General features: G+C 46.1%; 1 protein-coding gene across 1 annotated transcript in view; it reads right to left on the bottom strand.

Annotated features, from left to right (window-relative positions):
• The window catches only part of NECAB2 (N-terminal EF-hand calcium binding protein 2), a 73,362-nt gene that overhangs the window by 31,593 nt on the left and 26,077 nt on the right, over positions 1-15,692 (bottom strand). Inside the window, exon 3 of the mRNA XM_038148344.1 lies at positions 4,430-4,538. Coding sequence (XP_038004272.1) covers positions 4,430-4,538 — 109 coding nt within the window. The remainder of the gene's footprint in view (positions 1-4,429; positions 4,539-15,692) is intronic.

Below are 15,692 nucleotides of genomic sequence, written 5' to 3'. Positions count from 1 at the left end.
GATGGGAGGGGGCACTGCCGGGGCAGTAGAGGCTGGAGAGCTCAGCGGGCTTCAGTTCTCCATTTGTCACAATCCTCTGGCAACGGTGACAGTCTGGGGAAGCTGCAAAGGCTTCTGAGAAGCTGCTGTTAATTATCCTACATGCACACTCCAGCCTTTTCTAGTGTTTGCCACTGGAGAGAAGAGCTCATTTAGACTGGGGAGAGGGGGAGAACAAAGCCATTAAAAGAATAGCTGTAAGCCTAGCAAAGAGATAACAAATGACAGAGCAGCAGAATGCTAATGCCATGTCCTTGTCTCCTTGTGAATGGACCTGTACAGCTCATCCGAGCAGTCCTGCTCCAGTGAGCAGATCTCTCCCCAAAGGATTGTCCTCTCCAGCTATAAAAAATGAATGAGATAGAAAAGGAATTTTTAAAACCCCCTGCAAGGACTACACTTGTTTGGTCAACAGCCATGTCTGACATCCCAGTGCTTTCCCTAGAGCTGAGAGGTGCTTCTTCCTTCCAGAGGGATGCAGAGTGGGAGTTAGTGCCAGCCCAGGGAGCTGGCAGGAGATGGGAGCTGTGAGCCAGGCAAAGCAAGCTTTGTCCAGTATCACAGTAATACCTTTAAGGGGTTTTATCTGTTCATTTGTGACCCTAAAACTTGTGTGACTTTTACATCTGCAAAGACTTTTTCCTTTTAAAATTGATACATCTTGTTAGAAAAAGTAAGAAATTGTGTAGACAGCTCTTGTAAATATAAGTGAATTTGCCAGTTAACCATTAGTCCAATGTTTTCTACAGCCCATTTCTACCATTAAACAAAAAGTATATATGTGTATATATGATGTATGTGTGTCTATACCTCACATGCACATATACTGCACATTATTTGTGCTGTTCCAGTAACTTTGGTATTAATTGTAACATATTATCTCTCCAGTAATCTTCAGGCAGCTCCCCACAGAGCACTGCTGAAACCTCCTGAAATAACAGCTAAAACCAGTGGTGAAAAATTACCCAGCAATGTCTTGTTCTTGCCCCCCAGCTGTAGCTGGGAAGAGAGAAGGGGGGCAGAGAGTGTGAGCAACAGAGAGAAAAATGCTACTTTTTCGTTTATTTTAAGTAACAACAGCTTTATGAATATAATTTTGCCAAAAAACACCAAGTGAAACACTCAACACCTTTTGCACGTTCCTGCTGCCAGATGAGTGATTTGGTGATGATGGAACCTGCAGCACAGTTCCTGCATGGAGATCCCTGGTACAAAAGCTGGGCTGGGTGTTTGAAGCCCATGCCCAGCACCCCACACTATTAATACCCTACAGACACTTCCCAGGCAGTCAAGAAGAATGGAAAAGGCTCATTAGTGCTGCTGGGTTATTTTGGAATCTGCCTTTTCAGTTCAGCATCCTGCTCAGTGCACCCTGCTGTCACTGGGATCTCTGGGCTCTGGGACAGAAGCACAGACTCCTCCAGCCACAGCTCCCCAGCACTGACTCCCCAGAGCAGCACAGCTTCTCCCTCATCCACAGCCCACCTCATCCTCCCGCTGCTCTGCCCAGCTTTTCTCTTTTCCACTGTCTCCCCAGCTAATCCCAGTCAAGAAACTGGTACAGACATTCATTTCATCTACTCCAGTGAGGCAGCTCTCTGATTCTAAAAATACTCCAGGAAATTGAATCAACATTTTGTAATTGGCTGGTAGCAGCAATTACTAATAATCAGCAGGAACATAATTTTCTTCATTTTCTACTCTTAATGTAATCTCAATAGCAAACTTTGCTTTGCACACTAAACAAACACAATGGCCAATACTTAAAAATGGGGAGATAAAGCAGAGTTTCAAATAACTTAAAAATAAGTGAACTTCTATCAAATAGCAAAAAAATGTAATTCAAACAGCCTTTGGGAAAGATCGAGTTGATATTGTTCCTATGTTCCCCTGCACAATGGAAAAAGGAGAGCTCCATTCCACTCCTCTCCCTCTGGGGCAGCAGCACCACGCCTGCAGCCCCAGTGCCTGGAGGCAGCACCCCCTGCCCAGGCTCCCACAGAACCATTCCCTGTGAGGGGCCCAAGGCAGGCACAGGAGAGCACACATGGCTTGAACTTGAAGGGCTGTACTGAGTGCAAGACTGCATCAAGCAAACTACTCAATTCATAGTGAAAAACAATTTTGCAGAAGGAAGCCTGGCTCTGAACAGGTCTTCTGAAGACTAAGGCAGCTCTTGCAGATTGAAAACAAGGAATATTTTCCTTGCCCAGCTAGATAAATTTGCTGTAGACGTCTGTGCTTTCTAAATGAATAAACAAGTGCCAATTCACGCAAGGGTTTGGCTTGGAAGCGTGACCAGCTCGCTGCTCTTCCTTCCAGCCAAGAAGAGCAGATGCTCTGCTGCTCTCTGCAAGCATCAGTCCCTAACAGGTATTGATGACTGTATCAAGCCAGCTTGGCTAAAGACAAACCCTGCTGCACTGTGGGAGCTCTTGTCACGCTCGGGAGCTGCTCACCGCGACTCCTTGCCAGCAGCACTGTGGCATGGCATTTACAAATGGCACATTTTCTCTCTGTCCAGTTTAGAAGACATCCCTTACTAAGGCTTGGAGAAGCTGCAAGTTCCCTACAATTTGGGCTACAATCAAATTTCCCATTTCAAGGAGACCAGAAGAAACTTCCCCACACTCACCCCAATGTTGCCTGGATGGCACCTGAACCATCTGCACCCTTCCAAAGGCCAGGTGGGCACTGGTAAGCTCAGGCAATGCTATAAACTATTTCAGAACAGAGGCAGGTGAGCACCCAAGTCCCAGAGTTTATTGAGAGCCCATCTGGGAGCATCACCTGGAGCTGGATAAATAGACCCACAAAGCATGAGGCAGCAGCTGTGGAAGAAGAGCCTTTAGAAAGGATGGATCATTCCCAGAGAGTTTAAGTAATAAGATCACTAAACTTTCTTTGGTTCAGGGAAAGGTCAAGCTGGTCTTTGGTATTTTTGACCTTGGAAAACTTTGGGAAGTACGCACATTGCAAAGACATGATTTTGAGAAACCTTACATTTACTTTGCTCTTGGAAATTCTTCAGCAGTCTCTGTACTGTGTTGATGAGTTTTACAGCTGCTGCTTTGGTGCCAGTGCCCAGCAGCACAATCACTGCTTTCCACTGGATCTTTTGGATGGGTGACAAAAAATGCGCCACTCACACGGGCAAAACTCCATCTTCCTGCTGCCAGAAGGATTTCTAATTAACCAGATTATATTTTTCAATCACTTGCTTCAAGACTTCTCATTTGGAATTGGATTCTCTTTTCTTTGGCTTTTTGGACAGATGTTTTCTCTCCAGAGGAATAAGAGTCCCACTGGAATGTGACTCAAAGCTGGATTTCATTTGTATTTTCAAATAGACAAAACCACTCTGGCTTCTGAAGGCAGATTCCTCTTGGAAAGGGAAATCCCAGCAGTGGGTTGTGTCCTTTGTGCTGGTGCCCAGTGCTGCTGTTACCTGCTGGCAGGGGGCTCCTACCAAAAATCCATGATGCTGATGCCAAATGCTGCTGCCACCAGACACTGTCAGGGTCTCACAAATGCCTCAGACCCCACCAAAGGCAGAGGGAGCACTGAGGGGGAGACAGAGGGGGGGAAGGAAACAACAGCTGCTAACAAGTCTGTCAACTTAATTTGATAGCCTGGCACAGCCGGCAGATGCTTGATGCTCAGGGAGAGCAGTCAAGGGCCATGTTCAGCTTCACCTTTGCTGTCATGTCAAACTAAAGGCACGCCTAGAGCCCTCCTCTGCCATCATCATTTCTCCCTGCTGCTGTTGTGGCCACGATGCTGAGAGTGCAGGGCTGCTTCTGGCCCAGCCCTCGCTGCCTTGGCCAGGTTTGTGTGGCCAGAGGGGCCACCTGGGGCTGTGGGCACCAGAGCAGAGGCCAAGCATCCACTGTGGTGGCTACAGGGCTTGGGAAGAACCTCACCCTGAAGGCCTTTGTTTCTTTAAGTGCTAGAGCAATCGCTGCTTTCCAGGGCATTTTTTGGATTGGAACTGAAGTAGGCATGGTCCAGGTGCAGGGGATGCAGAGACACCACAAAGAGACAGGATAGGTCTATGCCTGGAGAGATTCACACTGTGCCTTTTATAGCACAGCAAAGCTTTTAGGTAAAGTGAAAAAGGTAAAGAGGTATTTAAATGCCCACATTAAACTAAGCATCATTTCAAATTCTGTAAAGGCCCGAAAATGGCCTGAAAAAACCACCAGGACAAAAGAAATCATAATGGCTGTCAGGATAAGACACAAACCAAGCAGAAATGAAGATTTTACAGAGTTTTGCAAAGCAAGTTGCATTCCTGCAGCCTGTGCAGAGGTGAAGCACTGCTGCTGCACACCCCTGCTGTGATCCAAATGCTCTGTGAAATGGAAGGGTGTCAGCACTCTGAGCTTACTTAGTGTTGTCTGAGTCAATGGTATGAAAGAGCTTCTCAAGTTCTTCCTCGTTGAGTGTCCCATCAGAAAAGAAGGCCTGGAACTCCTCCAGGGACAGCTTCCCATCATCTGCAAACAGCAACACAGCACCATTAGGGAACAGCAAAGTGAGGGGGAAAGGCTGAAAATCAAGAGTTATTTACAGATTTAAAGCTTCACACCAAAATTATCTCCAAGTGCTTCTGCAAAACTGGCCCTCAACCAAAGCAGAGCTGACAGGCCTCAGGGTGGGACCCTGCAGCCCTGGCTGGCCCAGAAGCACATGAAGATATCCGGGGTATGGATGCACTGGCCATTGGCAACAGATTGGGCTCTTAGCCCAAAGCATGGCTCAAACCCAAAGAGGAAAAACTGGTGAACTTCATCCTAAAACTGAATTACATTTAAGAAATTCTGGAGTGTTTTGTCTACCCTACGTTCTAATGATGCAGGATGCTCATTAAGGGACATTTACCAGGTAGGAAAAGACCCTGGGCTGGAATTACACCAGACCCAGCAGTATCTCTTGCCATCTCTGCATCCTCTCCAGCACAGTCCATCTCCCTGCTCTGGACAGAAATGCTAGATGGAAGCTATTTCACTGATGAGGAAATCTGGCCACAGACTCTCTCTGTTATTTCATATATTGGTCCCAGTGTTCATTTAATACTGGGGCTACTATGGACTCCTTAAATGACCAAGAAGAAAAAGAAATTATCACATTCACTTACAAGAGGCCAGAAGAAGGACTCTCACAAGTTTGACTGATAAGGTGACAAAGGCTTACATTTAGCTGATAAATCTGGAGCCTTGCTCTGTGCTCTGTGGACAGGAACAGAGCTGGCTGTGAGAAAGCCCCTGTGAAGCTCAGCAATAAAGCAACAGGAGAGACAAAGAAACTCCAAAGGAACCTTAATTTATCATTTCTTGTCCAAGCTGCTGACACCACACTCTGGTGAGCAGCAGCGCCTGGGGAGGAATAACTACCCCAGATCACATATTAATTAAAATCTTTCCATTCATATCCACAGAAGAGTCACGGGCTGGAAATGCTGCCTACTTTGTGGAAGGAGAATGTCTCATTTATTATTTAATCAAATCAATAATAAAACCTGTTGTTTCTTTTTCAGGAAATGATGCTAGAGGAAAAAAATAGCCAACTCTCCACATACATGTCAATATTTCTTCCCCAAAGTAAGGCTGCTGCTCCTAAAACATGCCTGCATTGCCAAATGCTAACCCAGTTTCCCTTGCTGGATTTAGAGCAGTGATAAACTGAGTCCAAGATGCCCATTTAATTGGCAATTACGGAAGGAACACAGCAGGAAAACAGTCTGCAGCAACACTGGGTGAAGAGGGCACCATTTCCAGAGCACCACAATGGCTACAGACAGGGTCCAGCTGCCTTTATTGTTTTCCCCATCCCTTCCCCAAAACGTGACCCTTTTGCAGCAGGCAGGGTACAGAACAGCAACGCACAGCTCAGGGGATGGGTCCAGATCTGCTTTTTTATTTTACAGAACACTAAAGCACCTGTACTTCAGCAAGCACCCCTTGCTTGAAGCATCCCAGCAGTGTCACCTGGAGGTCCACCCCGTGGTGCCACTGTGTCACTGGAGGAGATAAAAAGGCTGTGTCCAAGCAGGAGCCCCATGCACACCACTCATCTCCACCTCTCCACGTTGCACAAGAAGCTTTTCCCCCTCAGTGCTCCTATTTCTGCAGTATCCTAGCTAAGATCAAGGTTTGGTTTCTTCTGATCCTGCCTGGCAATGAATGCACATCTTCAAGCACCAAGATCAAAAGGATGACAGCTTTTCTATCCCACAGGGGCTAAACAATTCTTTATATATAGAACACTTTATTGTAAACCATATATCAGTGCTTGTTCACCTTCAAACTGTCCTTCCACACACAGGGCAGCAGAAATAAATTCCCAGGAAAGTCACATAAACCAACTTCCTGGGAAAGAGAAACTGTAAAGTGAAGTGGATTTTTTTTCTCAGGAGAGTACTTTGATCTGAATTTACAGTTTGATAACTCTGAAAAACACAAAGGTGTTGCTAAGTTTAAGGCAAAAATTCCACACCCTTTATCTAATTTATATCATAACTTCTGTCTTGCATTTTACACTTGCTTGATTTGTTTTGCTCTGGGTCTTTTGATGCTTTTTTTTTTTTTTAGTAATGTGCTCCAGGATGCATTTTTGCTGCAGCCACTGAAATATCTGTGTTTAAAACCTGTGCCAAAACACTGCTCTGACTCCTATCTCAGAGTGTCCAGAGAGTACAGGCAGACAGATACCAACTACCATGACAGGTCAGATCACTGGAAACCAACATGCACTGAATTTTTGTTGGCATTTGAGAGCCTGAAGTAATAAAAAAACCAGAATGATGTAAAGATCTAGAGGAAGAAGAAGGTGACAGTAGGTTTTATTTAATTTTTATTGTCTGGAGACCCCACAGAACTGCTTGAATAAAAGCATTCTCACCCCACAGAATTTGAATAAAAGTACCAATTTTATTTGCAAGCAGTGCTCAGGACTTTCATCTCCCCCCCAGCCACCAGCACCAAGTACCAGTCAGCTTAAAGCTGATGATTATTTAATATAAACTGGAATCCTTGTCTGCAAACACACAAAGCAAAAGCCTTTCTGAGCAACGAGATAATCCTTGAGCTGCATATCTATAATTGTGGAACAGCCAGAGAGCCTGGGTTTCTGGAGCCCAGCAGGCAAAGATGCCTTCAGGGAACTTCAGGGTGATAAGAGGAAGCAGAAGAGAGGAGCTGGGATTTGCCAGTTCAGATTAAACTGTTAAAGACCCCGGGTGAGGAGGATTGGCCACACTGGTAGTGACACCAGGTCCCCTGGCTGGCAGCTGCTGAGATAAGTGAGAGCTGATGGGACACTGTGGTCCAGGAGGAGCCTTATCAGGACAGTCCCAGCTTCTCCTGCCAGCAGAAGTGTCTACACTCAGTAGAGAATGGATAAGACTTCCAGAAAGCAGCTTTTTGCAGAAAGCTGCTGGGTTCAGGAGGTGCAAATTCTCCACAGGGACAGGCAGAGCCTCAGTTGGTTCAGCCTCACACACTCCCTGCCTGGTAGAGCTGCTCTGGGATCTTTCAGCCCTTGGGAGCTACTTTTGACAGGAAGCATAAGAGAAAAATTGTGATTCTTTACCATGTCTTACTAAACCAAAGAAAGTTTCCATAATTTTTAAGGTCTAGAGATCTCAAAGAGATCTAGATCATAAAGCCCTTAAAATCTAGAGATATAGATCTACACAAGGATTTGTGACTTTTTTATCTGGGCAACCATACTAAAGGCAGGTAACCTATTTCCACTGACTCCCTCCCTCCCTCCCCTTTACACCCAGCACTTGAAGGTAACACCCAGCTGCCAGCAAGGACAAGTGCCACTAACTAGAAATTGCCTCCCTCGCACTGATGGGCTGAGAAAAGAGATAATCAGGCCACAGCTACCCTGCCATCATTTCTTCCTGAGAGTGTAATCTTCATTTTCTCCATGCTTTTCAAAATAATTCAATCACAGGCAAAGACCAAAGCAAATTACCAGCCCAACGGAGTTATCAAAGTTAGAACTAGCTGAGGAGGGAAGGACATAAGAGAGAGCTTCAGAAAGCCCCAACTGGGATGTTATTATATCTCCATTTGCCATCATGAAAATGTGAGGAGTCCAGAAGAGGCTTTTGCACCTTCTAACTCACACAATCAAGCTGTTCTCACTCGCTAACACAGCCCAGGGAAAAATCAAACTGAGATCATAAATCGTCCAAAGTATAGGAAATCTGGTGGCTGAGTTTCTGGAAATTCACTCAGTGATACAAATGGCTTAAAGCAGCTACAAAATAAGGTCACTGTTCTGAGCCTGAGTTTGCTAAATCTGTTTTCAATTACATGAGGTTGAGACTGCTCATATGTTTTCCAGATATATTATGAATATATTTTCCAGCTATTATTACGACTGTACTTCATTACTTACTTTTATTGCTCTATGAGCTCTAAAATGCTCTAAGCTCCGCTTACTTGCAAGTGCCCAACAGCTATGGGTAAGTAAATTGGATTTGATTTGGGCCTGTGAATAAAAATGAGAACTATTTTTTCTTATTTCTTGGGGGTATGCATGTGCACATACATGAGCCAGCAAGAACAGGGATTGGCTTCCACCCTGAACCTTCCATCCAGCCCCCTCAGAAGCCAGGAGGAGAGACTTCATTCATTTAAACGAAGGGGAACATGGGCTTGAGCTTTCCATCCTGGGCTGTTGGGGGAAATTACCTCCAGCCCCACAGACTGATCTGTGATGAGCCTTTCCACTGGCAAAGAAGGGATGTGTCCTCTCCATCACCCAGCCCGCTCCAAAAATCATCTGCAGCTCCTCACCACTGACTCAGGCAAAAAAAATTATGCACCCACTTCAATTGCAGCCTCGCAGTGCTCTGCGGGGGGCAGCTGCATTCAGCTGGAAGCAGGGCTGGGAGTCACCCCAGCCCTGGCTGAGCCACAGCAGCTCTGCAGGAGCAGCACAGCCCACGTTTGGGTGGCTCTGCACAAGAACAGGGCCACTGGCACTGGAACACAGCCCCTGCCAGTGCCTTTGCTAATGAGACGTAGCACACATCATTGCAAGGAAATTACTACAATTACAGTCATTTTCTAGTGAAAGAAATTTACGAAACGGCTCCATAATTTTGAAACTTAACTAATGCCCAGCACAGCTGTTTTCACAAGGGTCAGTGCCACACCAAGCAGATAACCTGAGAGATTGATGTTTCCAATATAGTGAATAATCTCAGTTTGAAACACTCCTGTGCCTTTCCAATGCCAGCTGGGAAGGCTGGTGGGTCCTACTGGGCGATGCTGGCACAGGAATGCAAAGGCTGGCACAGAAGAAGACAATTTCACATACAAAGCCAGGGATTGAACTTCAGGATCTGGGGTTCTGCTCACTCAACTCATTGAAAAACACTTGATAAATGCTTTTCTGTGTGCTGGGCATGATTCCCTCCCTTGCCCTCTTGCCATGAGCACAGTTGTGAGAAGGTGTGCTCCACGTTCTGCTCCTGTGGCAGTGCCCAGAGCGCTCCCCGTTCCAGGGCAGGCTGGGCACACGCACCAAAGCTCTGGCAGGTGCCCCAGGCAGCTCCACCTCCAGCATCACCATCTTCTCTGTGCCATCAGCTCATGGAAACCTCTGGGATTTTTATCTTCCCAGATTGTCTTTCCTTCCTGGGCCTGGATAAGGCCTTGGAGAAACATTGGGTGCACAACGCAAATGAAAGAACATCCCTTAAGGAGTCAGCCAGTTCCCCTCCCTAGTCATTCATCCCAGGAATGAAGATCAACCTCTTCTTTGGGAATTTGGCTAACTTTTGTCTTCATCAAACATAATATTTAGCCAATTTTGCATTTCTGCTTTCTTCTCTGCAGCAGAGGATGAAGTTCAGTGGTAAAACTGAAACTGGGACACACCAAAAATCTGTGAATGATAGAAGGACTGAGGATCCTTTTTGTGACTGGATTAGCCTTTCCATTTCCATTAAAATAGGGGAAAAGTGACTTTCATTTCAAAATTACCACATCAGTCAGTATAAGATATTGAGGAATGACTTAAAGCCTGGTTTTTGTCTAGGGTGATGGGTACTGCTGCATGCACCAAGCAGACAATGGCTGGGAATCTTCCCTGTAGGACTTGGACTGGAGGAAAACGGGATTTCCATTGTAGTCAGAAAACTGCACCTCATTCCCATCAGAAATTGCCTGGGCATTAAGCAGTGTCCATTAGCATGCCAAAATTTTCCCCAAGCTGCTCAGCATTTATCATGAAATCAAGCCTTTTGTCATCCTAGAGTTAGAAGTAATTTTGAAATTATTTTTAATGGCAGCTATAGATAGTTATCAAATGTAAGCTGTAGGTAGGGAGACAGGCAGGACTGATGTAACACATTTTCTCTCACTATCTTTTGTGAAGACTCTACTTTTTTCCCACATAATTCTCAGCCTGCTGTAATGACCTGATTTAAATGTATGTGTGTGGAGGAGGGTGGTGGTTTCTGTGCTCACCCATTATATCAAACTTGGACTTTTGATCACAGATATCTAGGAATGCCTTTTACAGAAATTCCTGGTTGTTTATAAATTAAGTTCTGGAATTAGACTTCCCCAGGGTGTAAATTGCCTGGGGAATTCAATGTAATTGCTGCTTAATAGAGGTTATAGCAAAAATCACCCAAACATTTAGAAGAGGATTCAGACAGAAACGTCTGTAGCCCACAAAGCTTTCTCTAGCCACCATTTTCCTCCAGAAAACAGGAGGTAGCATGTTTCAGTTTTCCTCTCACTATCCAAGTTATTTGCTCTCAGTTTAAAAAGAAAAGGGATGTCAAGAGCTGATTTCAATGCATTTGCTTCACATCTGTAGCAGCACAAGGAAAGCCCTGAGTCAGCCCCTCCACATGTCTGCAGTAGCTGATGGGAGCTGCAGGTGGTCTGAGCCCTGGGACCCTGTGGGACCCTGTGTACATGAACATTTGGTCTGGCCTAGGGCAGAGCAGTGGGAAAACACTCAGGCAAGGAAACCAGAGCTTGCAGTAAGCAACCACCTGGCAAAGAATTCATTTTGAGAGGCAACAGGTGAATTCTCCATGGGCTCCTTGGGCTCCAGCCTGGGCAGCCAAGAGGGGCTGGAGGGGAGGCTGAGGGGATGGCTGTGCACCAAGGTCAGGGTCATAGCACAGAGCAGACCTCTGGGCTATGAACCATAAACAGACAGTATTACATAAATAAATAAATGATGGAGTGTCCTGGTTTTGGTTAGGATAGAATGAATTTTCTTCCTAGAGGCTGGTACAGTGCTGTGCTTTGGATTTAGCACGAGAACACTGCTGATAACACACTGCTGTTCTAGTGGTGGCTGAAGGGACTGGGGACATAGCTTCACCTCTGTTCCTTCACTCTCCCCCATCAGGAGATCTGTTTCCAAGCTGTGGCAGCCATCAGCAGACCCAGCTTAGCTCCAGACACACAGCTGCCTCTGCCTCTCAGTTGTTTTTCATCTTAGTTGACCTGAGACTGCCTTTTTATATTGGGTGCTATTAAATGGATGACTGACTTGAACAACCATGGCTTTTTAGCACCTTTGATTTTTTACTCATTCCAAGTCTCTGCCCTGTGAGCTCCACAAGCACAGGCAGCACAGCAAAGCAGCAGGTTCCTGTGCAGAGCTTGCAGCCTCCTGACCCAAAATGCCTCAGTATCTCTCCCAAAGGCTTTGGCTCTTTGGCTCTCCACACATCCAAACGCCTGTCCTGCTCTCTCCATTGCTACTCAGTCTCATCCCCTCTCTGTCATCCTGAACATCTACTGAGCATCTACTTCCTTCTTCATTAAAGTGCCTTCAGTGTCTCCCCTCCCCGCACGCCCCACCTTCTTTTCCTTTTTTTGAACTCTTAGGTGTAACATGTGACATTGCAGACACAGCTATATAAAATCTGAATTTCTGTTTTAGAGGAGATTGTGCAGAGAGAAGAGGTTGCAGCATCATCAACCTTTAATCTCTACCACTTGATCCCCAAAATTTGTGTTTATTGCCCGAGCAGCCTTGTTGCAGACCCCTCCTTCAGTCACCTTCCTGAAACATGTTGCACAGATTGGATATTAGGAAAAATTTCTTTACTAAAAGAGTGGTCAAGCATTGGAACAGACTGTCCAGGAAAGCGGTGGGATCACCATCTGTGAAGGTATTTAAAAGACTTGTAGATGTGGCACTTGGGGACACAGCGATAGACTCCAAGGGCACTCCATGATCTTAGAGGGCTTTTCCAACCTTGATCATTCTGTGATTTAAAAAACATCAGCAAACTTTCCTCTACCAAACCCCAGTCAAAGCTTGTGAGCCACTAGCAGCCTCTCTAAATATTTGATCTAAAGTGAAAATGAAACACAAAGACAGCTCAACTTATTCTTAATATGAGATGACTCTGTGCTTCAACCATCCCAGATCAGTAAATCCTGACTTCAAAATTTCTTCCTTGCATTTAAGGTGAAATTCTTACATGGAGACCTTGCTAAAACAGAGCAGAACCCGTCTCCTGCAGCACCCTAAAAATAACTATTCTGGACAAGAATTACCACAGACAAGGAAAAATACAATAAAACAAATAGTAGGAGGAAAAACTGATATTTGGATACTTATACTAAATTATTAAATAGCATAGCTGCTATTTTCCTATGCAAAAAAATAGTTAATTTTTATGCATCAGCAAACTGCAGTGTGATACATAAATCCCTGCAAGGTTAAGCATTTCTTTGTGTGCAGAATAGAGGTGGCCTGGGAATCACGGAGAGAAATTTAAATCTTCTCCTGAGCCCTGCCACATCAAAGCAGAGCAATGGGTTTATTTGGGAGACTCCTTTGCAATTCCCCACTCACACATCAAAAGCTGTGCATGGTTTCAAGCTGCTGCAAGGCTCTTACTCCTGCCATGCCATGGTGATCCTCCAGGTGCTTCCCACTGGGGAGATTTCTGCTGGGAGGGAGAAGTCTTGGGGTGATGGGCAGAGATGTAAAACCACTGCAGCTCCTGGTGTGCTCCCCTTCAGGTCTCCTACAAGAATAATATGGCATCTGAGGGAGCTCATGCCTTTCTGAACTCCCAGTGACTTTCACCATATCTGAAGAAAAAGCCTCTGAGGAGCTACCCTGGGTAACATCTTCCAGAGTGCCCCCTGCCCAGGCTGGCTGAGGACAGGTCACACGCACACACCAGAGCTTGGCCTTCAGCAGCCAGGAGGGAAACCTGGGTTTCTCTGTAGGGACAAGTTAAAATATCACTTCTGAAGCTTATCAGGTCACTTTCCCATCCCTGGAAGTGTTCAGGGCAAGGCTGGATGGGGCTTTGAGTAGCCTGGTCCAGTGGAAGGTGTCCCTGCCCATGCCAGGGGATTGGAACTAGATGAGCTTTAGGGTACCTGCCAACCCAAACCATTCTATGATTCTGTGATTTACTTTATTTCCATCTCCAGGTGGGCAGGCAAAAGCTTCATTTTGCTGGAAATCAGTCCTGAAGCTACAGTTCCCTCCTGCACCCAGACAGACCAGGAGTGTACCAGTGATATTCTCAGGAAATTGCTGGAACAGCCACAGCAAGGGCGCAGCTGCTCTGGCGCTGGAGCAGAGGCTGGATGTTCTGTGCATCCCACAGAGTTTAAGGAACAGCTCAGTGCTTTGACAGCAGCAAACCCAGAGCATGGGGCTCACACAGCTCTCAGACTCCTGCAAGAGCAGCAGTGGATGCACGTCCATGGCAAACAGGAGAGAGAGAAAGAAGGAAATTTTAGATAGCAGGTGCTTCATCTTAGGACATGGGGAAACACCATTACTGACAGTAACCTCATGCATTCTTAGAACACACTGGAGCCTATAGAGGGCCCTCACACTGTCCCCTGCCAAATTAATGTCCCCATTTCTGATAGAGGACAGCTCAGATCCCAGATTTAGGAAGGCAATGTCTGTAGTTCTGTGCTGTGCCCGAGTGGGAATGGGATGGCTGAAACATTTGTGCACTATCAGCTCCAGGCAGACTGCCAGCTCCAAGGTTTTCAAACTTTGTCATTAAAATTTGTCAGAAACATCAAAAGAAAAAGTAAATCTGGGAGGATTGATCAGGAAGTTTCAATCAAGCCGAAGCAGAAGCCAACACTCCCGACTCCAGTGCACCCCAGCTCTGCAACAGCCTATTATATCCAGATTTCTTGGAAAGCTCAAAAACAGGCACCAAACAGCCCCAATCCCCCTCTGCTCCTCATTAACCAGCCTTCCTGCTTGCTTTTTTAACGTGCAGGTAGATGAATATTTCAGAGGGCCAAAGCAGGGTTTGCACTATTTTCAGCTCGTTATACCCAGCACTCAGCTTCAAAATGAGGAAGAGGCAAGTGTTTGAGCAAAAGAGGAAAAACTTATGAAAACACATGGTGTGGTCTCTCAGAAGTGTGGTCCTGGTGTGGCCAGGGCATGGCAGGGACACAGAACCCCCCCGGGGCTGAGGCTGTTCTGGGCTTGCAGCACCACATGGGATCCGGGCACAGCCTGGTGATGCTGCCAGAGGCTGCTCTGTGAGGGATCACTGCTGCCAGCTGCCTGGGAGCTGCTCCTGGGGATCACTGCCACCAGCTCCATGGGAGCTGCTCCTGGGGATCACTGCCGCCAGCTTCATGGGAACTGCTCCTGGGGATCACTGCTGCCACACCACAACAGCAGCCTCTCCCAGGGACAGCCTGGACAGGAGCCAGGGGCTGCTGCCCTACCCAGGGAAGCACAGTGTTCATCTAAGGGAATTACTGCAGGTAAAACAATAACACCTGGTTTGATTTCCTGATCTCTGGCAGCAGAAGTTGCATTTCAGCCTAACTGAAGGATTTAGTACAACAGCCAAAAGCAGTGCCCAGGGTGCAATGACTGTGCTGGGTCCCTGTGTGATGGTGGCTTGTCAGGAATGAGCAGTGGGCAAGTCTGAAAACTCACCTGGTTTCTGTCACTGCAACAGTTCCCCTGTGATTTGTTTCCTCCTTGTAAAATAAGCATTATTCTGTGCCTAGTAAAGCCCTTGCAGGTGATGAGAAGCAGTGCTCTGAGTGACCTTCCACTAACAGCCACCAGAGGCAGGCAGTGGCAGCGGGGCTGTTTCCATGTGGCCACTGGAGCTGTTGACTACTGACAAATTAGCAGCAAATTGCTGCAGATTAGAGAGCTACAAACTCATCGCTTTCTGCAGTCCCATGAAACAATATCCAGATTGCATTGGCAGCATCAACAGTTTTCCATTCAGCTAACAAGCTGTGCAGAGATGAAGACAGCAAATTAAACTAACATGAAAAGCAGATTCCTCATTTGCATTCTCAGAAGGCAGAAGAAGTTTCCCAACTGCTTCATCATCTGCAGCATACAGGACATCCAGCTCCCCATGCCAGGGCTCAATTGGTGCTTGAATATCAAATGCACAACCTGCACCATTAGTTACTTGTTTCCTCATGCTAATTCCTGAACTGTGAAGTCCAGGTGGAAGCCTACAACACTGACCTCCTGCAACACTAATATTTCATTTTTTGAAACTCAATGGTCTCAAAATCCCTGTTAAAACAAAATTTCAGACTCTAAACAAAACAACTGCTCACGTTTGATGATCCCTCTCTGAGACACCCCTTTTTTTGTTGATCCCTCTC

Source organism: Motacilla alba, chromosome 11 (genome assembly GCF_015832195.1).
Source record: "Motacilla alba alba isolate MOTALB_02 chromosome 11, Motacilla_alba_V1.0_pri, whole genome shotgun sequence".
NCBI classification, from domain to species: domain Eukaryota; kingdom Metazoa; phylum Chordata; class Aves; order Passeriformes; family Motacillidae; genus Motacilla; species Motacilla alba.
The sequence above is the reverse complement of the archived record's forward strand: the minus strand, read 5'-3'. Positions and strand labels throughout refer to the sequence as shown.